Source organism: Cygnus olor, chromosome 13 (genome assembly GCF_009769625.2).
Source record: "Cygnus olor isolate bCygOlo1 chromosome 13, bCygOlo1.pri.v2, whole genome shotgun sequence".
Lineage (NCBI taxonomy): Eukaryota > Metazoa > Chordata > Aves > Anseriformes > Anatidae > Cygnus > Cygnus olor.
Window position 1 is genome coordinate 17595966 of NC_049181.1, and position 25070 is coordinate 17621035.

Genomic DNA, 25070 nt, shown 5'->3' on the forward strand with positions numbered 1-25070 from the left:
GATAATCAGTTAACTTTGTAATCAGCTTTTCAGTTTTTTTTGTTGTTGTTGTTTTTTTTTTTTTTTTTGGGGGGGGGGGGGAAGCGTGGATTGCTATGTGAATATTTTTTCAGCTCTAAGCCAGTGCTTACAAGCTAATTGATGTAGTTTCAGTATTTGGCAAAGAAAGTTTTCAATTAATAATTAAAAAAATTGCTCTATAACAAGTAGGGACTTCAATCAAATCAAGAACAGCAGAGTTTATCATATTTTCGTAATTTAGTGGGGGGAAGACAAATAAATGCACCTAGTTTTTTTTTTTTCCCAGTCCTGAATATCAACTATAAAACTCATTAGTAGAACATCCTGTGAAATGTTAATTTAAGTTTTAATGAAGGAAGAATTCTTCATGTAGAAATGACTCGTCTGTGAAGCGATCTCTTGCGTCATACAGCAGTTCAGTGCTCTTCTCAACATTCAGATCCAGCTCTAGGACACGCACATACCGTAATGGAATCTGAAGTATGCTCAGAGGGTCACACACAGACAGAAGGAAGAGATATGCAGGTACGTGAGGAGGTTTCATCAACCATGAAAAGGCATGACAGAAAAGCTACCATCACCTGTTACGTGTGAATAAGTAGTAAGTATTTGAGGGGAACAAAACCATAGAAAACAGATTATCCAACTGAATTCAAAGTACTGTTTCTGGTTAGTCTAAGGAAACATAGTAGTTCTAAACACAAAGTTCTGAACTTCGTTAGATTCAAAGTTGTTTCAGAAAATGTAAAGCTTATGAGAGAGATTGCATTCTTAATACTCTGTCCTTCAGAGCACATTGCTTGTTTTATTTAAGGCACTACACGTTGTCTTTGGTTCAGTGTTTAACTATCTCATTCAGTGTAAAGAGAGGTAGCATGAACCATACATATTGAGCTCTTCCGTTCCATCCCACACAATTTCAGAGCCACCGCCTTTCTGATGTTACATTCTGGAATCCTTTAACTCATTAGGAAACTGCAGGGAAAAAAAGAATGCTTATTAATTTTATAAGAAAAAGTTGTACAACATTCTATTTAGCTTTCACATATACCTAGAAAATCAGAACGAGAAACTGGGCCTGCTGCAGCTAAGATATAAATAGCTGTGGAGAAGAAAACCACTTAAAAGCAAGCCTTCTAGTACCTCTAAAGCCTGAGCAACCACATTGTACCTTCTACAAACTTAGAAGTAGTATGTAAGACCACAGCATAGAACAGAATAAAGGCCAATCAGTTATTCAACAAGGAAGAAACTCAGCTCTCTTCTGGTCTTACAGATGTCCTAGTGACTAACACATTTTATTAATGAGATATTCACAAACGCAAATGATCTGACTTCTGCCTAAGCAGTTACCCAGCCTGTGGATATAAAGAGATTGCAACAGTGGATTCATAGGATTCCTTAATACACATCATGGATGGTTTTGAGGAGTCAACAGAAGAACATCGAGAAGTACAAAAGGCTTTTTGAGCAGAATTTCACTATTGGCATGAAAATATTGGGCTGGCATCACACACTGCAACCATATGCACTTTGCTAAGGGCTGTTAGACAAGAGCACGAGATGTTTCACAGTGAGTTAGAGCAGCCGCCCTTGAACCTCACAGTTATGATAACAGCCAATAATTTCAGGAATTATAAACTAACTTCAGACCTCTGGCTTCACCACAGCTACAGCCAAAACGTACACTCCCAGTCTCAGAAAGCAAGATCACTGAAGAAATACTGAAACTGAAAATAAATAGTGAGGAGAATGATTTTGATTTTAGCAACCGGCCTTCTGCCTGAACCTCACTGCTTGAATCTAATCCAGATGAGATTGCTCGTGGTGATTGGCGTTAATCTGTAATAAGTAGAAATCTTGTGAAAATACATCTTCCATGTCCTTGTGTTATCACAAAGTCACATGAACCCACCGATGCTCTCTGCATATACCCGCAAGGTAACCTGTCATGACAACTTCTCCGAGAAACAGGACCATGTTTGCCTCTGGAAACTAGGATCAGCTTTCCAGACACATTAAACTCTTGGCAGAAGCTGAGATGGTTAGAAGCTTGCCCCTCAAATGTACTGATTCCTTCAAAAAAAACTAAACCTGGTAAAAACACCCAAGACACCTGCACCTATCAATAAACAAACAAACCACTCAATGAAGAGTGCTAGACTCCTTATAGAAGCAGTCCTGGAATATAGGCAGCTTTAAATATCAGTATGAGAATAGAAATATTTTGTAACACATAATGGCATGAAAAGGAATGTACTGCAATCCTGGCTCTGGCCAGACTGAAAACAGTGTTATCCACCAAACACTGCGTTTCTGGTCATTGTATCAGCCAACATTGCTACTCTTTGAGAAGCAAGCGGAGCATTTTTTAAAGAGTATTTCCCACCAAACTAGATGTCAGGAAAAGAAAAAGTGCTTTGCTTCTTTCTCCCTTCTGACTTACATTAACATTACCAGACAAGGAAATACCAGCCCACAGTAACAGATTCATTCATAAATCCAGGTAAAAACTTCTATTATTTTTTTCCTCAATCTTTATGCCAGTATTTTTATTTTCTCCATTCTCTACAAAGCAGACTGCAGTGATGTATAGCTGCACTGCAATGCACACGAGAACAACAACCAAAGCAGCAGCAAAGCTGTACCTGTACGGGTATCCGTGGTATTTTGATCTGAAGACGGAGAGCAGCCAACTGAAGAACAACACCACCAAGCCAATACCAGCTATACACATGACTGCAAGAGACGCAGGGTAAGATTATGGCAGTGATAGCTCTCTCCAAAAACACCATGGCGACTGGGTTTTTTAAAAGCTTTCTGCAATATTTACAAGTTTGGTCAGATGAAACCTTTATTATAATCCCTTAGAAGAAGTCAGAAGGCCAACAGTCCTGGCTTGTATCAGAAATAGAGTGGCCAGCAGGACTAGGGAAGCGATTTTCCCTCTGTACTGGGCTCTGGTGAGGCTGCACCTCAAATACTGTGTTCTGTTTGGAGTTCCTCACTACAAGAAGGACATCAAGGCACTGGAGCATGTCCAAAGGACAATGAAGCTGGTGAAGGGTTTAGAAAAAAAGAAAAAAAGAAAAAAAGCAGCTGATGGAACTAGGGCTGTTTAGCTTGGAGAAGAGAAGGCTCAGGGAAGACCTTACTGTACTTTACAATTACCTAAAAGGAGGTTGCAGCGAGGTGGGGATTGGGCTCTTCTGCCAAGCACCAAGTGATAAAGACACAGGGAAATGGCCTAAAGTTACACCAGGGGAGGTTTATGTTGGATATTAGGAGGAATTTCTTTACTTAAAGGCTTGTAGGGCATTAGAATAGAATAGGGAAGAGGTCGAGTCACCATCCCTGGAGGTTTTCAAGAAACACATAGATGTACAACTTAGCATGATTTAGTGGTGGATTTGAATACTAGTCTAAAAGGCTGAACTAGATGATCTTAGAGGTCTTTTCCAACCTGAATGATTCTATGAAATATATCAACATTAATTTTCTTTTAAATTCCTATTGTAAGTCAATTTTATACCACCAGTTTAAGAGAAAAAAAATCAGTCCCTTCTTCCCTCCCTTACTGACAAAATGGTGTGAGGCATCTTTACATCTTCCTTTCTCCCCAGACTGCTTTGAATTCTGCTGAGTAGCTCCAAATGCTGGTGAAATAACCAAGGATTCACTTGTACTTAAAGGTGGAAAGTATATGCACACATGCATGCTATGGTACACATTCCTGGAGAAAAGCAGCAGTGTTTCACTTCTCTCCCACCAGAAGTCCAAGTGTACCAATGAAATATGAGAAGAACTCAAACTACTGCTGCTGCTGCAAACAGCAGCAGAAGAAAAAAAAGTTCTCGAGCCTCAGATATACAACTCGTGTGGGACCTGCCTGCACTTTCGGATTACATATCCCTAATTAATAACAGTGGAAAAGGAAAAAGATAGATCGATGTACTCCAAACTGGAAATAATTCCCGTTCTGACAACTGCAAGGTTGAAGGACCCCGAATAACATTGTTTGCTGGAAACTAACAGGAAAATATAAAGAATAATCAAAAAAAATCAGCTGATATTCACAATAAAAACCCCAAAGTGTAAAGGCATTTTTATTAAATATCATATCAAAAATCTTTATGGAATCTAACAACTCTTGACAGAAAGACAAGTATTAGTACTCACTTTTTCTTTTCCCCACATCCAGGTCAGAAGTAGCAGCTTCATGGAGGAGAACCATTCCTAAAGTAACACCACCATCTACGGACACTGTTTAAGGCTAAATCAACAAAATACACCAGCCTTAATACAACACACTCACTCCTCCTTTCCTATGTTAACTTCCACCCCATACCTGGGAAATTAACACTCACTGGAAAAATTAACGGCTTTCTGGACAACAACAGGTCAGGGGGAAAGAAGCAAGTTGAAAGTTACTCAATAACTGACAACATCTAAGAAAATAGACAGAAAGTTTCAAGTACAAACCAGAAGATAGTGATATATCTTCTGCTATCTTTACTCAGCTAATAGAATAAATAAAATGCATGCAATATTTGATCTAATGTGGTGACTTTCAAATAGAAATATTTCAGTCTTTTCTAATTCTTCAATTAAAAGAAACTTAAGTCCCCTTCTAAATGGAGTTTTCCAGTACTAACAATAAAAAAAATCTTTGATAAAGAATACAGAGTTGAAAACTCCCCCCTGCACACACCAGTGTACTTAAACATCAATTGCTTACTTTATATTGATGAATTAAAAAGAAAAAACAACAAAAACACATCGCTTGCTGAAATTTAGATATTAAGATCTAAGAGAAAAGGAAGAAGGCAGCTGAAGTCACTCAGTTAAAGAACCTTGCTCTTGCAACAGAAGGAACTCGTTAACCACAGCAGAGCACTGAAGAGGACAGGTACTTTGAAATAAGTTCTGAAATGAGACAGTTTAAGTGAGAAGCCGGTTGATGTGTCTGTAGTAAATCAGCAGATATGTATGCTTGTATACCATAAAATGTAGACAATTTGGGACACTGGAGCCACAAGGCCAAAAAACAGGATTAAATAAAAGAAAGATAAAATAAGGCACAGGCTGATACAGGTGACAAGACAAGGAAGAAGGGCTTGATTCAGAGATGACTCCAGGTACAGATGATTTCAAAGTACTACCGACACTCAAAAGAAACACTTTTATACAAATGAGAAATGAAAAAAACTCAGCCAGCAAGATTCTGCTTGCCTCTCTTGATGGCTTAATACCAGCATGGAAAAATCCTGACTTGTTAGCATTAAAAAGAGCTAAAATTAAAAACAGAGAAGGTAAGCAAAGAAATTAAAGAAGAAACACCAGTAACAAAGGAAAGAATTCAACACTAAAGCAAGAGTTTAGTGAGACTGAAGAGACAAGACATGTAGAAAAGAACAGGGACTATCCTGAAGAACCTTACAATGCCACTAGAATCCACATTTTTAATGTTATCCAGTTCGGTCACTGAGCAAGGCAGAAGTTAGAGAGAAAGCAGTAAACGTTTTTCTATTCAGCTTAAAGATCACTGTCATTAGAAAGGCATAGCTGTCAACACAGAAAGGCTCTACAAGCTTCTGCTCAGCATTAGGTGACAGATACGAGCCTTGACAAAATGCTCTCATAAAAGAGGCAGCAACATAAGCTAACAGAAAAATTGTCACCACCAACTTGCATCTCAGGAAGAAGGATACTAAACAGAAGAACAATGTGCGTTTCTGCAACAAATTGGGCTTGGCTGCTTCCATGGATATAGCTCTGTAAGAGACAAAGAGCAATTGAATTTTAGAAAGACTGGAGTCAACTTTGAAACAATTAACAACAGCTATTGAGCTGGGAACTGGGTTTTGCAGTGTCTCTTTCACAAGACAGAAAAGAAGTTGTAGTGTGAATCTGTTGTATACCAATTTACATTATTGGTTGTGCACCAATTTATTTTGCAGCAGCATCAGAAATCCTTTTCCTATTGCATGTAAACAGCCCAAAGTACCGTACAGATTATAATAACAGAAGTACAGCTACAACCTTCATGACCCAGATTGCCTGTTTGACAGGGCAAAACACCACATTAATGCCCAAAGCACCCACTGCCTTCCAAGTCTGAGCCATACCCTGACTTGGATCCTTATTCTACATACATCACTTCTCAGTTTTGGGACAGTCTCTTCAACTTGCACATGAACCCTACTCACTTGGCTCCAGTGCCCAACATTTGAAATCTTTTTCATGGCATCACAGTAAAAGGAACACCACTACCAACATCCTTGAAGCTTTACTCTTCAGCCTTTGTATTAAGATCAAAAAGGGTTAGGAATAAGGTAAACAGAAGTAGTAATACAAAACAAAAAGGAGAAATGCTTCCAAGAAAACATTTCGAAGATGAGAACTTCTACTCTAAGCTGGCTCAGACAGGTTTGTTTCTTCTTCGCTACAAGTCTCCAACTGACTTGAGTTAACAGAAAGTTCAAAGTTTGTGAAAGTTGAAGACTACTGTTGTTCAATCCCTTACGGGAAGCTCTACTTCACTAAGACTGCAATGTAATATCCAAGTAGAAAAACACATTTCATAAGCAGATTGACTTTTAGTGGAAGAATACAGAGGGCCTGACCCACCTAACCAGGCATGAAAGGCCATCTCACTAAATTAATTCCTAGTAAACTGCACAAGAAGAGCCAATACACTATGTGTACCTCGAGAGATGCAATGCTCTTGGCACATACAGACTACTCTTACAGTGCATCTCCTTCTGTATTATGTGCAGGGCAGCGTGCATCAAGACATGCTAAAACTGATTTTTCCCCAATAACAAGATTTTATGAGTATAAGATCAGTAGACATTAGTTTACCTTGAGAATCTCAAAGCAAGGTGTTTTATATGAAGTCGTTACACAGGTGTATGAGCTAGAGAAGACCATGAAATATATGAAATCGCCAAGTTCAACAATAGCACCGTTGAGCGTGTAAAACCTAACAGACACCTTTATTTTGCATTTAGTAATTTAGAATGATTTCAGCACTAGAGGTACTATATATATATTGTATTCAAGACAGGGGAGAGCAGTATCACAGGTAAATAAATGTTTTCATGTTTTCTTTGCAGCAAACAGGAATGTTAAGAGATGGAAGAGATCAACTCACTTAAAATAACCTACCTTCAGAAACTAAGAAAAAGCATTCTCATCATCCTGCTTCCAAAACCTACTACTTTTTTGTTAAATATATATACACCTTTATACTTTGGGGGAAGATAGAGAAAAACAGGAAAGATGAAATAAATGCTTACCTTAGGTTCTGAAGCAGGGGGGAAACCCCTATCCCAAACATCTTGTTAGCAAACAGTTTTGGTGACTCTGTATGCTATCCTCTTTACCCCAGAGCATTATTTAAGTATCTTCTTAGCTTTCTGCAATCACTAGAATAATCAAAATCCCCACAAAAAGTCCCCAAACTCTCTGGCTATTAAAACAGCAAAAATATACTCCAAGGCAACACTTCCGAACCAGGATGTCCTGTTTTCTGCAGAGTACCATCCATATGATGACTAATGCTTTACTGCATGGAAAGCACTTCAAGCTGTTTCCAACATGAAGCGGAGCATATTGCTAGATAGTAAATTAATCATCATATTTCCAGTCTGATTAAGAATTGCTTATTCTTAATCTGGCTCTCAAACTCATTATTGCTGAACACAGAAAGCAATATAGCTAAAAAAAACCCTAGACAGTGTTTGTCCTTACCCATCAAACATCACAGAACTAGTAACACCAGTCTTACAGAATTAATCAATCACTGAACTAAAAATTGTAGCCATCACCTTCCTCTCAAGATGGAATTGGAGATAACCATTATCATACAGCAATGACACAACAGATTATTCGATTTTGGATTAAGATTGGTATTCTGTGATTGCTTAGTAGCAAAGTAACTTGAGCTGCAAATTACCTACAAAACCCCTCTCTCATGGGTATATTTTATGAGAAGGCAGATCCTCTCTGAAGCAAATCTGAAGCTAAGTTGCCTTGCTCATGGCAGGACAGGTTAGCCTCATTGACTTAGTAAGAGTGCAGATTCTATTCTGGGCTTCTTTCTGACTTGCCTCTTTTAGTACCGAATTTAATCAGTAGGAATATAATAAAAATGCAGAAAAGTAGATAAAAAGAGACTTACCACTTGTCCTGTATGGGGATTCTTATGAGCATAGGGTGGCCCTCTAATGTGGTTCCACATCTGGCCTGACGTCATTGCTAATACAAAACACTGAAAATGAAAAAAGAAACAATAATCCATAAGGATTTTTTTCCACCCAATTTCCTTTTCCTTTCATAGGAAGAAGTACTTAAGCTAAGCATCATCCTATCTTTCACTAGTAATAAAAGCAGGTAATCAAGCATTAACTGAGCTGAAAACACTGAGATCAAATTATAGTATCAGACTACTAAAAAGAGAAGCTAAATGCACCTCATTTTCTTCTAGCATGTTTAAGCTTCTTTAAATACAATAGCTTTGAAAGATTTGAATTGCTATGAAACTCGTAAGACAACAGGCAGACAAGAGCTAGAATTACTCACCAAAGCAGCAAATGCCCAGCCAGTTTTGTTGTACAGAAAATCCAGATTGCTTCCACGCAAATACACAAGGCCTCCAATGACAGCCAGCAGCAGTCCTAACATCAACGGTCCAGCGTAGTTTGGTGGCCTTATCACACGAATCTACACAAAGAAGATCCATTATCTTACCTCAACAGCATTATATATTATATCCTTACTCCTAACAAAAAACACATTAGAGTGGAAAAAATATAAACACAAAGAACATCCCCACAACTTTGTGTATAATAATTCTGACTAAAGAAGTAGGTAAAGCTTCTTCTCCCTTTACTGGTTTATGCACCATTACCTTACCTACTACTTGAAAGACTGTTTTCCTTTAACAGGAGAAGAAAAGGGAGGAAGGAAGGAGATGAGTTTTACCATGTTATTAAACAGAGAATTACACAAAATATTGGAATATGGGGTAAGGAAGATTTAAGATGTAGCATCACAGAATCACAGAGGTTGGAAGGGACCTTAAAGACCACCTAGTTCCAACATCCTTGCCACAGGCAGTGACAACTTCCACTAGACCAAGCTGCCCAAAGCCCCATCCAACCTGGCCTCGCACGCTTACAGGGATAAAAGATTATATAGACAAAAGCCATTTGGAGTATCTAAGAGTAGACTTATAAACAAAACACAATTACTTCATATTTTGGGTATTTTGTAGCCAGAACATGTAGTAAGTGAGTGCTGCAGAGCTGTTGGTGGGTAAAGTCTTAGTATACATATATAACTACACACACTTACATTGACATCAGTCCTGTCAGCCACCCAACGAGCAAGCTGCTCAGCTGCAAAGCCGCGCACCTGAAGTTCGTACGTGTCACCCCGTTTAGGCTTCCCTTTAGCAGGAAAATTAATGAAGGTTGGAGCAGAATTCATGTTTAGCTGTATTTAGAAAATTCACAGAAGACACAGCACCATGAAAGGTCTACTTCACAACATGCTTCCATTTCATCTGCATGGTGCAACAGTCACCAAGTCAATCAGAAAGAACAACCATTCAATTAACATATTTCACAATGACTTTAAAAAAGTATACAGCACACAGTAACTCGCACTTCCAGACCTCATAAAAACAGAACAGGCAAGAATTTGATCTAAGACAGTAATCAATAAGCTCCTGTACGTTCCCTCGTATGTTCCATGCTGTTTCCTCTCTTAAGCATCAGAAACAACTTTTTTGATCTCTACCACTAGGTGTCCTGGATGCCTTTGGGGAAAACAAGAGATTACTTTTTTTTTTTTTTTTTTAAATTGAGCATACTTTCTAAAGTGATCGACATTTCTTCATTAGTACTCAGATCTGTAGCTACCATTTCAAAAGATCCAATTCAGTTAGTAGGAGACAAGAGTAAAAAAACAGAAATAGTTGTTTTTAAAATGAAGTTCCATCATCTTTTCCTAATGAAGACACATCCCCAACACTGTTTTGCCCATAGCATTTCAGTTTTTATTTTAATCTGTTTCTTCTATAAATACTACTATTTGGGGAGGAACCTACAAAATAAGAACACATACAGTAATATGTGAAGGCCATAGCTTAGAGTTCCATCAAAAACTAATTCATTCTGGGAAAAAAATCTAACAAGAATGTTAAAAAATTCCATGTCTCCTTTCTAAAATTTACATTTAACAAAGGACCATCACCTAAATTAGGTAGCTTTTAAATACTGAGGCAAGCATCTCCTTAAAAGAAAAGTTACAATTTGCAAAACGGTGATTAATTATTAATTCTATCATTCCATGCACGTTTGCAATTGTTGTTCTAAAAATCGTTGTTTTTTTTTTAATCTTGTTATATAGTCTTAGTAGAAGAGCAAAAGAAGTCTACAGTTCTGAAAGCCTAATCGACCACCCCCTAGTTATCCAAAACTTTTATATCCAGTCCTAAGGAGTTCAGTGTTTTCTATCTTACTTCTTTCTGTATTTTGAGCAATTCTATCAAAAATGACACTGCAAGTTATTACAGGAGACAGACCCAGAGAAAAGTCAGATAAGCTAATATACTCCTTACACCTATTCCACATTTGTCAGTGCTGTTAATACTACTGCCAAAATGCTGCTGCCCTCTGCTCTTCAATCTTCTTCTGTATCACAGTGGTAGCTTTTAACTTTTCAATTTAGTCACTGTGATACTATACAGCTTTAGTCATTGTAACACATTTTGTACAGTTTGTATGGTTTTACCCTCCAACGCATGAGCTAAAAATAACATTAAGAGATAAAAAAAAAAAAGAACTTTACCATCTGAAACACATCTGAGCCTTCATCAAAATCAACCATAGCAAAAAAAATCTTATTGGTAAATGCACTGGAGTATCGCCAGGAGTTTGCCAGAATCTGGTATTCCTCATCAGCCTGCCTGTAAAAACACACAAAGTGAGAGGCTCTATCATGTGTGAGCTCAAAACACAAATTACAGAACAGTTTTAAGACCTGTAGCCATCCACCCCCTTAACAGGAGCATCTCACCCACTCCTCCATGTTTATTTTCTCATGTTTAACAGAAGAAAAATTGAGGTCAGGCATTCATCTAACAATCAAAGCATATGCACTTTTTTAATGTAAACATAAAGTGCAAGTTTTGTTGTGTCCATAACAAGAAGCAGTGCTAACCATGGAAAACAGACATGCAATCCAGTAGATAACAATTTGCTAAATCTTGGAGCACTGAAACAAACACAAGCACACCCACTTTTCTGTGTCAGAGGATAGCAAACTAATTAGTATGGTAAAAAAGTTATCTTCTGATATCTATTTGAACCTTGTCACCCCCAGATTAATACATGAAGGCCTTAATATATTTAAGGATCCAGCATATTATCAGTGTAAACAAACATCAATCAACATTAATTAACAGCAACTTTTAGACTGCAAGCCAGCAGTAATTCTGCAAACATTTCCTCAGCAGCTCACGCCAGGAAAGCTGAGTTTCCACCCTCTCTCCAGAAGCCTACCAACAAGAGTATTTTCTCTGCATAACATCAATTATTTTAAGAGGAGAATAAATAATTAAGGACTATGCTGTTTTCCCACATACATACCGCACATATTCCCACCAACAACTTCAAAGATAACCCTCCTATAATGGGCGTTAGTATCTTCCTCCTGTGCGCATGAAAGCTTTACCCTCTTGTTAAATTTAACGTCCTACAAAGCATATAATGACTTTCAAGTTCAAGATTACGAATTAAGCCCATACTTGCACACGACACATTGTCTGTGAGGCTGAAGAGCAGTGAACATCACAATCACAGAGTAATTTCTGGGTGGTGCCTTCACAAAGCGTCGAAACTTGTCTCCGTTCATTCGAATTACAGATCTTTTACTAGCCCACTCCATCAGCTGGTTCACTTTTTCTGATAATACCATCTGAAAACAAAGCCAGAGAAATATTGTTGAGGTTTTGGTGTGTTTTATTTCCTCCAATCTCTTACAGCACAGACTTGAAGGTCTGTATTTTTGCTGTAACAAACTGCTGCACGCTATTCATTAAGAATAACGACCGCATGATGGGATGCTTCATAAAAAGTCTCAAAGGCATTCACAGAGCCTCCTGACAATCAAATTAATGATGTTCATTTACTTCAAACACTGATGTGGCTGTCAGCTCAGAAGTACTTTCTCACAGTGCTAACGATAAGATTTATTTTAGCCACACAAAGCACCCCAAACCTAGTCTTGTTAGTATTTATTTGATATGAAGCATCCCACTTAGGGGAGATTTCAAAACTCAAGAAGTGGAGCAAGTACTAGTGCTGGAAGCACTACGGAAAGGAGCTCAACATTTAATTTTCAGGATAGATAGAAGAAAAAAAAATAATTCTGTACGTGCTTGCAGAACTCATGAGTGCACAATACGTTCTGCTTTAAAAGAAAAAAAAAAAGCAAGGAGTGTTATAATGTCATACAAGAAAGATAATTAACAGAAGCTAAGCATTTACCACAAGCTACATTTGTACTTCTTGTGAGCACTCTCAGGAACAAACACGTTTTGGTAAATAACCAACTACCCATCACTGGCTTGAAACATATACATACATACAGGAAACCTTTAAACCCTAAGAAGGAAGCATGGAGAAATAAGTGGTATCTTCGTGACTACGACCAGAAACAGCTACCTAAAGCCCTCAGTATATCCTGAACCCCTCAGGGCTCCCCCGCCCCTCACCTCCTTCCGCTTCTGCCCCGCCGCGCGCGGCCCTCCGCAGGCCGCCAGCAGCAGCAGCGCTAGCACCGCCAGTGCCGCCATCGCTGCCCCTCGCTCCCACCGGCGGTTCGGCCCCGCCCGGCCGCTTCCTATTGGCTACAGCGCCTGCCCGTGTCTAGCTGCCGGGTTTCGATTCGCTGAGACCGCTGTCAGTAGGGCTGCTGTTGGCCAATGGGAAGGAAGCAAGCTGGAGGCGTGTGATTGGCGGGCGGGCGGGCGAGGAGCGCTGAGGGGAGGGAGCGCGTCGCGACATGGCGGAGGCGTCCCCTCAAGGGTATTGCGGTGTCTTGTCGTGAGGCTGCCGTCAGCCCCCGCGTCTCCTTCGTTAAACACCACAAAGCCTCGTCCTGCTACAGTGTGGTTGGGCTGCCTGGTGTGGGGTTTGTGTTCCGCCCATAACTGTGCACCTCTCCCTCAAAAACCCCACAAAAGAAACGCAGAATAAAACCACGAGGAGCTTTAGGGCTTCCGCAGCTCTTGTTTAATTTTATAACCGCACGCACGTCGCTGGTTAGTGTGTGAAAAATTGGGGATAAAATTATTAAGTCACTTGGCAAAACGGTCGGTGGGGTCTCAAACTCCTCCCATATCCACGCTCTTTGTGTGTGTGTGCCGGGGCGCGTCTGCGTGACAGAACGCCGCTCTGGCGCAGCGAGCCAAATCCTTTTTTTTTTTTTTTCGCTAAAAACCTTCCCCCTTAGCTTTTTAGGTCTTCCAGGGATTTAAATTTGTGGAGTTAGACCGAAAAAAAAATTTAAAAAGTTGTGTCAGAAGTGGGATTCGAACCCACGCCTCCATACGGAGACCAGAATACCCAGCGTCGCGGGAAGGCGGGAAGCCTTGAGTCTGGCGCCTTAGACCACTCGGCCATCCTGACACCGCGACAGTAAGTGCCGCGCCGAGCTACTTAGTCCTTTCGTCACGGCTGCGCCTGCTCACTACCAATGCTGTTTCCTCTGTCTTTTCTTGAAGAAGCGTTTCTGAATCCGTGCAGCGGAGAAGAAGAACCTCTGTCGTGGCTACAGCGCTCTCAGCGCTGCGGCTCCGTGACAGCCAGGAGGAACTTTTCCTCCGCCTCCCCATGCCACACGGGGAGAACTACATTACCCAGCGTGCTCCGCTCGGCGGCGCTGCGCAGTGGCGGCACTTCCGGCGCGGCCATTTTGTTTTTCAGGGCTCACCAAGGGTAGCGGCGTCCAGCCGGCCGCGCTCCCCAGCACTATGTTTCCCGTGGCCAGGGCCGCTCTGAGCCTCGCCGGTAAGCAGGGGGCGGCTCTCCGGAGGGTAGCAGCGCTTGGGGACGGCCGGTTCCTCAGGGGTCTCTGTTGTTTCCTGCTGTCCCTGTCAGGGGTGGTCCTGAGCCGTCCCCAGGCTTGCTCTTCCCTGAGGGAAGGTTCCTGAGGGCAGGTGAGGGGCTACAGGCAGCTGTCAGCCCTTTGTCCTCTGCTGTGTTTATTTTGTTCCTTTCTTCCTCTCTTTTCTACCTCGCGGTTGTTTACTAGAGCTGACCTTGGGTTCCCTTTCTCGCTGTTTTTCCTCCTTAATAATAACTAAAGGTACATAAAGGTCTTGTAATCTGCGTAGTGAGGTAGCAAAGTACTGTCAGTGCTAAATGCTTAAACTCAAGGGCTAAGTAATCTCTTCAGTGGTGGAATCACTGGTGTTACACCCAGTCCCCTTAAATGTGGGCCTGGTTCATCAATACATATGATGTGCTCAGTCCAAACAAATGTGCTTAGGTGTGTTTCTCTATGTTTAAGATTCTTTTGTCAGTTAAAAAAAAAAAACAACAACTTGTGCTTGTGTGGGCTCACTTCTTTTAACCTGGTGGTTTGATGCTTAAATCTGTCTTCTCCTAAATAGGAGTGCCTTTTATATTGTACACTTACATCCACCTGTCCTGTCACATGGAGAGATTCTCTTCTATTTAATACTCTGTTATTTACATCATGCAAAGGCCCCCAGGTATTTCCACTTCCTTCTTCACCTCCCTTCAAAAATCTTAAAGAGAATGAGAAAGGTGTTACCATTTCTGACACTTTGTTTGATGGTGGGATTCATCCTGAAAATGCTTATATGAAGTACATGTACTAAAAATATAAACATAAATCTCAAACATATATACTGGAAATAAACGTCTAAGTACTAAAATTATGCCCTTAAAGAAATAGTCAAAACTGTTGTTGAACTTCTGCACTGAGGGTCTAGAGAAAATGTAAACGAAAAAGCTAACTTAAAGGATTTATTACCAGAAGCAGACTTCAGGAATACCTTTCTAGAGAGAAACTGGGAGAGCTGAAATGAAATGCAAGAGTTTCTGTACATCCCATACGTTACAATCATTGCAAAGCTCTAAAGATTATTTTATTTCCTTGTTTTTTTTGCCTTTCTGTTGGTGGGAGACAATGATTGTGAATGGTTTGTATGCATATTTTAGTTGACGCATGTATTTTTAATTTAATTTTCCTTAGCTCGCCGTGTTCAGCATACTGCAGTAAGGCAAGCTCATCACAAACATGAGCCAAACTTCCATGACAAGTATGGAAACCTGGTACTGCTTGGTGGAGCTGCCGTTTTTGCTACTGTCTGGGGTTATGTAAGTCTTTTTTTCACCATAGGGTTGTGATGTAGCTGTAAACTTGCAAGCTATTTTCAGAAGCGCTTACTTGTTACAAATATCATAAGTGATCAGAATTTTGGAGGTTTTTTTTTTTAAGTGAGTAGTAATGTGATGTGAAAGTTTTACTATTTCATCTTTTGATTTTGAATTCTTACACAAATTTCAATATCAGGCTATTCAATGATCTTTCAAACGTAGTAGAAACAAGTGTTTGTTATGTTGGTTGTCTAAGCTATTCAGGCAGAATTTTTAGCAGAACTTCTAGGTTATGGTGAAAATACAGTATGGATTATGTGCAAGAAATCCATTCTAGTGATGTGGTTTGACATCCCGGATTCTTGGTTATATAGCTAGATATTTTGAAATAGGAAACTGAACTATTTAAGTAATGCTCAATATAAATATATTCCACTTGCTTTACTGAAAGGTGAATGAGATGTTCTGATACAAGAAACCTAAATGGAAAACAACAGAAATAGCCCTGTATCGGAATGTTTCTTTGCTTTCAGAGTTAATAGTCTGGATTTTCGTCCTCCTGCAGGTGTTTACACAAGCTGGAATCGAGTGGGGCTTGTCGCCTGTTGGCAGAATCACTCCAAAAGAATGGAGGGAGTGACAGCCCCTGCTCGTAACGAACCGGTCCGAGCTTTCACTGAAATCCTGACGGCATTTGTTCCCCGAGTACCACCTGTACCGTGGCATTCCTGCTCTAATAAACATACCTAGAAACCTGTGTGGCTCTCCGGGCTTCCCTTTGCGTTCGGTGTTGTTTTCCTGGAGCGTAAGCTACCGCTCAGCGCCCGTGAGGCGGCGCGGCGCAGGCGTTACTTCCCCTCCTCACTCGCTTCACGCAGCGCGCGCTCAGCACCACAACCCCCCCCTCGCCAAGCAGGAGGCAGCCACGTGACAGCGGCGCCTCTCCCGTCGCGTGACGCGGGTGGGAGGGGCGGGGCGGAGCGCCAGGCGCGGCCCCGAGCGGGGACGGGCGGAGCGCGCCCGCACCTCAGGAGGCGGCGGGAGGGGGAGGGGCGGCTCCGCCGTTCTCCGTGAGGGCGCTGAGGCGGGAGGCGGCTGGCCCCGAACCGTGAGTAACCGCGTCCTCGGAGCCCCCGCGGCCTTCAGGATTTCTTCCCCGCTCCCTTTTTTCTCTATTTTTCCCCTTTCTAAGCGGAGGCGCGCAGCCGGGTGTTGTGCCTTGTCACGCCGGCGCTGTGTGCCCAGCGACGGTTTTTCCGCTGTTTTCCCCGTTTTTTGCCATTAAAAACGCGGTGTAAATAGCCCAGGGGAGGGCAGAGCGTCGCCTGTGGCGCTTTGGAGTGAAATACCGCTGAGGTAAAGCGAGCGCAGCTTACCCACAGCCCCTCTGCGTTGCCTTCTGGAAGTGCCACCTAAATCCTGTCAGTGCAAGGCTGTAATGTTTGAAAATGTTTCCTACAGCTGCTAAAGTGTACCTGACTGCTTGCTGCGTTGTGTCTGTGGGTGTAAATAGACCAATAAATACCGTACAAGTTAGGCGTGTGCATGAAGATGTGCTCTAAGCACCACCACTATTCAGTTAGAAGTTCAGAAATAGGTTGTATTTACGTCTGGAGAAAAGACATGGACCTTTCTTCATTCCCAGGTGGTGAGCAGGGAGCGTAAAAGCCAGCATAACGTGTCATTTACTGGTTTTATTCTTACTTTCGCTTGCACGGTGTGTTCCGCATTCTTCTTGCATTTTTGAGACAGGAATGAGGAGCCTCAGCTGACCTCGTACAATGAGGGGGGCAAAATTATATTTTCTTCCTAATGCTTGTTACAATTCTTCCAGGGGAATTCGTATGTTCTCTGGAAATCTGCTCTGAAGAGTTAGTGGAAGGACAGGAAGAAGTGAAAGGATTTGCGAAGAGTTTGTCTCAAATATTATAAAATTCTCGTTAGAACCTAATGGAATGTTTTTTAATTTATGCTCTGTTTGTCTTTTTTTTATCTGTCTTGTATAGAAAAAAAGTTCCTCAGGGCAATTTCCATAGTCTGCTGACGCAGCAGGAGTTGCTAAAGTCTTGAGCAGCACAAATTGCAACCTGCTTAGAGCCTCACGTCACTGTCTGTGCGGGATGTTTATTACAGGCGTGCAGTTTCCCCTCTGATAAAGCATCGCGTATATGGCCATACTTTCAAAAGTGACTATTTGCCTGTGAAAGTAGCAGAACCCCATTCTTGTCTATCAGACCATACCACCTGTAACCAGTATTTTCATAAGCTCGGCAGGGTCATAAACCTTTGTCTCTTTATGCTGTCCTTTGTTCTTTTTTTTTTCATGTTTTTGGAGACCTTTAGGGATGGGTACCTGTCTTCTGCTAAATGTAATTAGGAATCTTTCTTTTTGTTGTCAAAAAGAAAGCTATAAAGTAGGACTTAGCGATTTGGAAATTTAGTACAGTCCTAAGTTACATTTGACAAATTCTGTTGCTGGCATTTGTTTGTCTTTACCTAGCTTTTGCTGACATCTTCCAGCAGCAGCTATAAATTCAAAATATGTATGGAAAACTTTGGTGAAAACTAAGGTTGTACACTTGGAGAAGCACACAGTATTTCTGTTATGTATCCGTACTGATCCTAGAAGAGACGTGAAGCATGCTTGTGGTGCATGGTGAGTGCAATGTTAGACTGAAATGCCTGGGTTAGCTCAGATACTAGAAGCTCTTAAGCATTTTTGGGGGTATAAGATGAGAGTCTGGGGTTTTACCAGTGCGGTAGCTGTACCACTTACCTTTTTTTTGGTAGCATGATGTTGTGACTGACAACTTTGACTTTACCTAGACTTACTATGCTTCGAGATGCTTTACTTACAAAGACTGCTGTCAGCACGTCCAAGCAAATGATTCGTTGATGTGAATCCGAGTTTCTCAGTTGCCCTGTGCCTAATCACTGTTTAATTTTCCTTTCCCTTGGAAGAAGTTGTTATTAAAAATAGAAATTGTTTCTGTTGCTTCTTTCACTTAATAAAAACACTAAATGACTTTCTTGAAGAAAGTGAAATGCTTGGATTTTAACACAGGCAACCCCAGCATTAAGACTCAAATTGTCCCTGCAAGCGCTTAGGTCCATTTCCAAAGATCCTTTCGGTTTTAGCTATCCTTGTGCACCGCCTGTTCTGTCGCTGGGTGCTGCAGCTCCAGGGTAACGTACGGTGCTTGGTTCTGTGCTACTGCAGAGCCCGATTATTTCTAGGGCTCTGCTGCTTCATTGATGGTGTTAATACACGTGCAAGGAAGTACTATTGGTTTGTGTACTGCAAAACACAGGTGAAAGAGTACTGAAAGGATTAAAACAGCTAAAAGGGGGGTTTCTAAAGGTGTTAAGCTGTAAATAGTGCACTAGAGAATACAGTAAGCTGACAGATGCTTTCACAAAGTGTGTTCAAAGCCAAGGCTGAGATGAACTTCAGATGGTATTCCAAAAGAGCAGTAGTTGAAGCCTTGTGTTTTCTTGTGTTCTGAATATGTAGCTGTTAGACTAAGCGTGTGCAAAGGGGTCTTTGTGCTGCTTGTCTGCACTGCCAAATCCCTAACTGGTGATCAAGATGTTCTACAGGTGGAGCAATGCCCTGGTCTAGAATACAGCTGTCACTTCTCTCTAAACCAGGGGTGATCTATGACTTAGCATCTCACCCCAAAAACGTGTCTGTGACTGTCACGACCGAAAGGGTTGTCTGGCCTGTGGGTCTGCAGGGATCTCAGAAGCGGGCTTAGAGGATTTTGTGATGCACAAAGGCACAGAAGGTTTATTTTCTCAAGGTTTCTGCTTATTACAGATTAGCACCAATCAGCACTAGCAAATACAATGATCAGTAAGGTGAATATATGGACAGATAATAAGCAATTACAGATATTACCAGGATGCAAATAGATGTGTAGTAGATATTAAGAATATAACACTAATTAATAGCAGCAGGAATTAGAGGTAGTAGAAAGGCAATTAGGGGTAGTAAAAGTTCAGCAATATAATACCTACAAATACAGATGGGCTTTGTAGGTTCAACTAGCTTACCAGTTCTGTGACAATGAATACGCTTAGGTATTACAAAATTAACAACACTACACCGATGACAGATTATGTACATATGTTTTGTAAGACTCCTGGTACCAAGAGCATCAAACCAGTCCCAGAAGTGTGTGTGTTGGGGGGGGGGGGGGGGGGGGGGGGTATAAAACTGACTTCAAAAAGGAATAATTAAGAAAAATGATAACAGAAGAGATGGTCCACAAGGAGTGGGAGCAAACAAATACTGGATGGAGTCCCGCATGGAAGTTGATCTGTGCCACAGAGCTGGGATCAGCCAGGGGTCCCCAGCGAAGGTGCAAGTTGTACAGGACGTCCTCTAGGAGAGACAAGTTTGTGCAGTATGGAGAGGTCTTGGGGAGAGAGAGGCGCTGTTTTGGGTAGAAAGCAAGTCATTTTTACATTGCAGGGATGTAGGAGGTCATAGGCCACCTCCTAGAGCAGCCAATAGATGCTGCTAACTTTTTTGTTGGTTTTGCCCTCATCGATGGTTCCTTGGGGATGCCGTCTGCCTTGCTGTCGGGTAGTTATGAGGATCTTCAATATCAGCATATAAGATAGATATAGTCACCTAGAAGGCTTTTTAGAAAGCTTTTGATTTGTTGGTTGTTTCAGCTATGAGCTACCAGAACCATAATTGTCCCTTCTACGTTGAATTTCTTTTGAGTGAATGTGTGTGTGTGTATGTATATATACATATATATATATACATACACACACACAGTAGCAAGAGTAAGGAAATGGGAAGTTCTATGTTCACCGTACTGCTGTAGCTCACACAGAGTGCTGCATGCTGTCACGAGATCGTTTGACTTCTGCATCCATTTTCTTGTTGACTTGGTAAATATTAACGCATTTGAGAAGGAGGTTTATATTGTCAATATTTATGTTGCTTGTCTGCAGATAGCCATAACTTAATGGTGTAGCAAAGTTTTCAGGCTGTTTAGTTGCGAATTTATCTTGAGTTAATGTTGTCAGAAGGAGGGAATTGTGACAAAAATACTTCTTTTAAGTTTCAGCCAAAGTATTTCTACAGGAAGCACTCAAAGAGGAGATAGAATATTAGAAATGAATATGACCAAGTGGAATACTAGCACATGGAAGAATGTGTTAGCTTGTCAATTTAACTTGTTATTGTCCTGGGGATTTTTGTACTTGCAACAAAGCAAATCAAAATCCCTGTTTGTCTGATATGCCTTTTTTTCCCCCCAGTAGAGAGCTTACGCATATGTCTTGTAGCTCCAGTAGTGTTTCTTAATGAAAAGCTGGAGAACAAAAAGAAGAGAGGGAGTTTGATCCAATAGATAAATTCTGTGATGGAAGTTTTGGATTCAGTCCTAGCACTTTGGGGTCTTGAGGGGGGAAAAATGATTTTCCTCTTAAGCCTTTAAGCCTTGTGCGTGTTTGAGTCACGGTTCCCTCCAGGAGAGGGTTTTCTCTGCCATGTTTATGCAGTGCTTAATGCCATGAGGCCCTGATCATTGGTCCTGGGAGAGCAGACTTAAAAAAGCCCAACCAAACACTCAGAAAACCCTCCTTGGGGCAGTGAAGGGAATGAAGCTCGGTTGGTTTTGATTTATTATTTAAATTCAAACGCAAGCAGATTGTGTTTTATTTTAAAGGAAAGATTGTGTCTATACAAAACATGCATATGAAATTTTATTGACATAGTAGGATTTTAACATGCTTTATGGGCCTAACATGCTTATTCAGGTCCTGAATTACCACAATCAAATTATTTTCTTTCACTTCCATAAATACCATCCATCATATTTGAAGTCATGTTTCAAAATGTATTTGGTTAGATTAGGCTAGGGAGGCAGAAGGACTCTTTATTTCCCTTTCCACTTGCTGTCTTTTCAACGGGAAAACATGAGGCTGTGTAAAAACTGGTGGAACTGACTGTATGTAACGTGTCACATCTGTGGCAGATGATAGACTGGGGTGTCTCAGTTCTCTGGTTGCTGTGCTCACAAACACCCTGCAAGTCAAGTACTTCTGGACACTTTACCTGTACTTTAGCCTTTTGGGAAGATTCATTACTGCCTGGAATTACAATTACGCCCTTGTTTGCACTGTGGACTGAACCTTCCTTGTGGAAGAGCTGAAGTGTCAGTGAGGGCCATGTGATGAAATGAAAGCATGTCTTTTAGTTAGCTTTACAGTCTTTTTAAAAAATATCTTGTGTCTCAAAGTATGCAGATGAGCCTGAGAAAGGGCTGGTCACTTGAAGCTCTTAAACCACACTGCTCTCCCGATTCCCAGCTCCCTTGTGTGCTGTGTGACCCTGCTGCATTTCTGTAGGTGTGTAAATAATTATGGATAAATATTCCTGTGTTGCTAAGAATCCAGCTCCGGTAAGTTAGGCGAGAAGTGAGATCTGTACCACCTCCTTGGGTAGGGATATCCCATTAGTGCTTTTCATAGCACGAGTTACTGCTTTCTGCTGACTATGACATGATGGGATGCCTCTAACGTAGTAACTTGCTGTCGCTGTTTTACCTTCTGAGGCAGCAGAACCCGCTTAGCACCATCAGTGCAAGCGTTAATACGATGCTTTGGACCCATTTTAGCATTAATCAAGGCTCTCGTTGCTTGAGAGCTCTCTGGGTGCTCTCGGCAGCAGGACCACCGTGTGTGGAGCGTGTCCCCTGCGCTCCACGCGTGTGTCCGGAGGCAGGGCTGCAGTGGGAAGCAGCTTTGGGATGCTCATCCCCAGCTGGCCCCGGTCTCCAGTTCCACATGCAGCCCTTGTGCTTCCCGGCTTCCCCGTGCTGTGGCTGGAAGGGTGGAGTGTTAGTGTTGTAGGATGTGTCCAGAGCAGGTACTTCAATTATAAAGCAGCTCACCGAGGTACGCAGTCCTGTGACTGCGAGGTTTTCTTTGTGCTTGCCAAACATTCCTGCCTGCTAGCTGCTCTTACCAGGTTGGACGTGGTGCTTAGGGACATGGTCTAGTGGGTGATGGTGGTGGTAAGGGGATGGTTGGACCAGATGATCTTGGAGGGCTTTTTCAACCTTAATGATTCTCTGATTAATGTACGCTAATTCCTATTTTCTCGTGCTTTACTGTGTAGTTCTTGAGCAAAGCTCCTGTTGCCCAACAGGACATGAGGGGTCATACTGGAGTTCAGGTCCCTTGCCTGGTCATTTGAGAGTTTTAGGGGATGCATTAGGGGGAAAAAATCAAGTGCTCAGACTATCTTTTACAATGTTTACATAATTAATTTTTTTTTTTGACCTAGTAATTATGGTTAAGTTTTCCCACGTGGTGGCTGACAATTTTGCAATGTGTTCCTGGCACTTTGCATAGAATGCATTTAAAGAAAAAAACAAACAAACATATTTCACCTGTTGGAAAATTCGCTGTAATTCAGAGGGTTGTGCTGTCTTCTTGATAAAGCTTCAGCATTTAGTTTTTGAGGTTTTAAGCATCAGTGAGGTCAACCTGGTTCTATAATGAAACATTGCAGTATTCATGTATGGTTTTCTAGTGTCTTAGAGCAAAACCAGAAACTTTCAGACCTTCTATAGCAGGGAGCAGTCGTGAAATGCCACCAGGGAGAGAGCAAATTAATTTTATTAAATGCTGCTCATACTTAGGGTAATCTAGTTTCCCAGACAAGTCCGCAGGGTAATAAACCAGTTAAGTGCGTGTTCAACTTTGGCTGTTAGGTTAGTCATCAGAATTTGGTATTGCTTTCACTGCAGCCAAACACTAAGCAGCTGACTGATTATTTTCCTAGTCATAAACCTCCCATACAATGGAAAAAATAATGCAAATTTTCAAAGATGGAAAAAATCTTAATCTCTTCTTTGTCCTCCTTCCTTCTCTGTTACTTAATTTATGCATTGGACAAACAAACTCATTTGCAGCAGCCATTATTTCTGCAGATTAATTTCATTTAGATTTAGTCATTTTTCTGTGCCTGTTTTTACAAGATAGAATAAGCATGATAATCTGTAGAGGAGCAGAAATTAGACTTTCCTGAATGAGATTTGGAAAAAGTTGGATTTACTCCCTAGGACCAATTCCAGCATTCCTTGTTCTCACTAGCACAGGGTGATAACGAAGAGATACAGATGTGGACAAACACAGCAGGCGTCTGTCACTGTGCTTTCCGTGCCCTCCTCGATCATTCTGACGTTCCAAGGGCTGGTGTCTCCTCCTTGGTTGCTTCTCCCAGCAGTTGGGTCACACACCACTGAGTCACAGCTTGCTGCATGTGATTAAAGGATCTTGATTGTAATACAAAGTGAATTATGAATGTCTGAATAATCTTCTCTTTGAGGATACACAGGAGCAAGTAGCTAAGTGCCTCCTTCCTGTTCAGTTGTGCTCAGCATCAGATTTTGATCAGGTTTTGGTATCTACTAGAGTACATCATCTGTTAAATTCCTGCATATTGTTTTGATTTTTATCTTTGAAATTATTTGAAGGGGGAAAAAAAGTCCTGATTCTTTTTTGGCCAACAGAAATGAGAAGGCTTGAGTAGAATTTCACAATGGAGGCAAGATCCATAGTCATCGGCGTGGAGGGAATGACGTGCCATTCCTGCGTTCAGGCCATTGAACAGCACGTCGGGAAGAGGAATGGTGTCCATAACATTAAAGTAAGTAGCACTACCCGCTTGTTTTAAAGTATTGTTCTTGTATGAGAAGCCATGGTAAAGTGTGTACCAAGGGGGGAAAGTATGTGGGAATACTATATCCTGTACATTTCATGGGAAAGTGATCTTTGAGGTGTTTTACTGTATTTCTAGTACAAGCAAGAGAAAAACAAGTGCTTACTGTACTGCAGTGGGAGCTGAGTTGTCACCTGTTACTCCTTAAGTCACTTTCTGCCTCAGTTCAATACTATGAATTTCCATGCTTGATTCAGTGTTATGAAGTGATGAGAAAAGTAAAATAAAAATAAAATAATAATAATCAGGGCAGGATTATCTTAAATAAGATGAAGCGAATGCCCTAGAATTTACACTCATTTTAAAAAAACAAATTGTATTTGCCCCTTAAATTCAATAAGTATCAGTATTTTGCTGTCAAACCTCCAGGCCTTTTCTTTTATGCTGACAGTGTACACAAGTCACTTGCACAGGTTCAAAGGCCTGAGGTGTCCAATTCATGATGAGTTGGTTGGCCACCATGAAGAATGCTGCTGTTTTGTGGTAGTATTGGAATAAAGGTAGCTGGTGGTCCAGGGCTATCCCCTTCAGGCATGAGAAGTTCTCTTCCTTTTGTGTTGTCCGTTGAAGGAATGAGAGAGCAGCAGAGCCATAGTCTTGAACTTTTGACAGAGCTACTTGTTTTGCCCTTAATTCAGATTTCCTTAATCTGAGTTGATTTTAACCTCTTTTTTTTTTTTAATGCTCTCTTGATGCAGAGGAGATATCAATGTCATTAATCTTTTTTTTCTATCATGAGCAAAATGGTGGATTTTAGAATATTCCAGGGTGAGCCAACTGGTCCTAAAAAATACATCAGTCTATGGCAGTTTTCATAATGAAAACAATTTATAAGCTGGGAGGAGATTCCTTTTAGTCTTATGACCTAATTTGTG

At 41.1% G+C, this 25070-nt stretch overlaps 3 protein-coding genes and 1 non-coding gene across 8 annotated transcripts in view; 2 read left to right on the plus strand and 2 right to left on the minus strand.

Annotated features, from left to right (window-relative positions):
* Nucleotides 1-303: 303 nt before the first annotated feature.
* Nucleotides 304-12948, minus strand: MAGT1 (magnesium transporter 1). 5 transcript variants are annotated; one of them, XR_005824032.1, is made up of 11 exons: nucleotides 12809-12948; nucleotides 11840-12009; nucleotides 10882-10999; nucleotides 9382-9522; nucleotides 8608-8748; nucleotides 8207-8296; nucleotides 5710-5796; nucleotides 4389-4407; nucleotides 4201-4294; nucleotides 2670-2760; nucleotides 304-996 (listed from the first exon to the last, which is right to left on the minus strand). XR_005824032.1 is itself a non-coding variant. In XM_040572684.1 (10 exons), the coding sequence occupies exons 1-10, from the start codon at nucleotides 12887-12889 to the stop codon at nucleotides 981-983; spliced, it is 987 nt and encodes a 328-aa protein (XP_040428618.1). In that variant the 5' UTR covers nucleotides 12890-12948; the 3' UTR covers nucleotides 304-980. The 5 variants fall into 5 exon arrangements, 2 of the variants coding, with proteins under 2 accessions (XP_040428618.1, XP_040428619.1); XM_040572684.1 differs by lacking the exon at nucleotides 4389-4407 and having other exon boundaries at nucleotides 4201-4275; nucleotides 5733-5796; XM_040572685.1 differs by lacking the exons at nucleotides 4389-4407; nucleotides 12809-12948 and adding an exon at nucleotides 12582-12600 and having other exon boundaries at nucleotides 4201-4275; nucleotides 5733-5796.
* Nucleotides 12949-13612: 664 nt separating this feature from the next.
* Nucleotides 13613-13724, minus strand: TRNAL-CAA. Its single transcript has 2 exons — nucleotides 13687-13724; nucleotides 13613-13658 (listed from the first exon to the last, which is right to left on the minus strand). It is a non-coding gene; the product is annotated as a tRNA-Leu (tRNA).
* Nucleotides 13725-13876: 152 nt separating this feature from the next.
* Nucleotides 13877-16200, plus strand: LOC121077432 (cytochrome c oxidase subunit 7B, mitochondrial). Its single transcript, XM_040572686.1, has 3 exons — nucleotides 13877-14105; nucleotides 15319-15443; nucleotides 16009-16200. Exons 1-3 carry the CDS (start codon nucleotides 14069-14071, stop codon nucleotides 16081-16083), a joined length of 237 nt encoding a protein of 78 aa, XP_040428620.1. The 5' UTR covers nucleotides 13877-14068; the 3' UTR covers nucleotides 16084-16200.
* Nucleotides 16201-16411: 211 nt separating this feature from the next.
* ATP7A (ATPase copper transporting alpha) overlaps nucleotides 16412-25070 on the plus strand; it is a 28504-nt gene continuing 19845 nt past the window's right edge. The window contains 2 exon segments of the mRNA XM_040572683.1: nucleotides 16412-16551; nucleotides 23987-24123. Of these exon segments, the coding sequence (XP_040428617.1) occupies nucleotides 24016-24123 (108 nt within the window). The 5' untranslated portion in view covers nucleotides 16412-16551; nucleotides 23987-24015.

Excerpts from the sequence above, each read along its gene's own strand:
- MAGT1 (XM_040572684.1), bottom strand. The coding sequence starts at position 12,889 with ATGGCGGCACTGGCGGTGCTAGCGCTGCTGCTGCTGGCGGCCTGCGGA. Across the intron at positions 8,297-8,607 it reads GCTGGGCATTTGCTGCTTTG|TGTTTTGTATTAGCAATGAC; the intron begins GTGAGTAATTCT and ends TTTCATTTTCAG. Across the intron at positions 4,276-5,732 it reads GCACATTGTTCTTCTGTTTA|ATGGTGGTGTTACTTTAGGA; the intron begins GTATCCTTCTTC and ends CAGTGTCCGTAG.
- LOC121077432 (XM_040572686.1), top strand. The coding sequence starts at position 14,069 with ATGTTTCCCGTGGCCAGGGCCGCTCTGAGCCTCGCCG. Across the intron at positions 14,106-15,318 it reads GGCCGCTCTGAGCCTCGCCG|CTCGCCGTGTTCAGCATACT; the intron begins GTAAGCAGGGGG and ends AATTTTCCTTAG. Across the intron at positions 15,444-16,008 it reads TTGCTACTGTCTGGGGTTAT|GTGTTTACACAAGCTGGAAT; the intron begins GTAAGTCTTTTT and ends GTCCTCCTGCAG.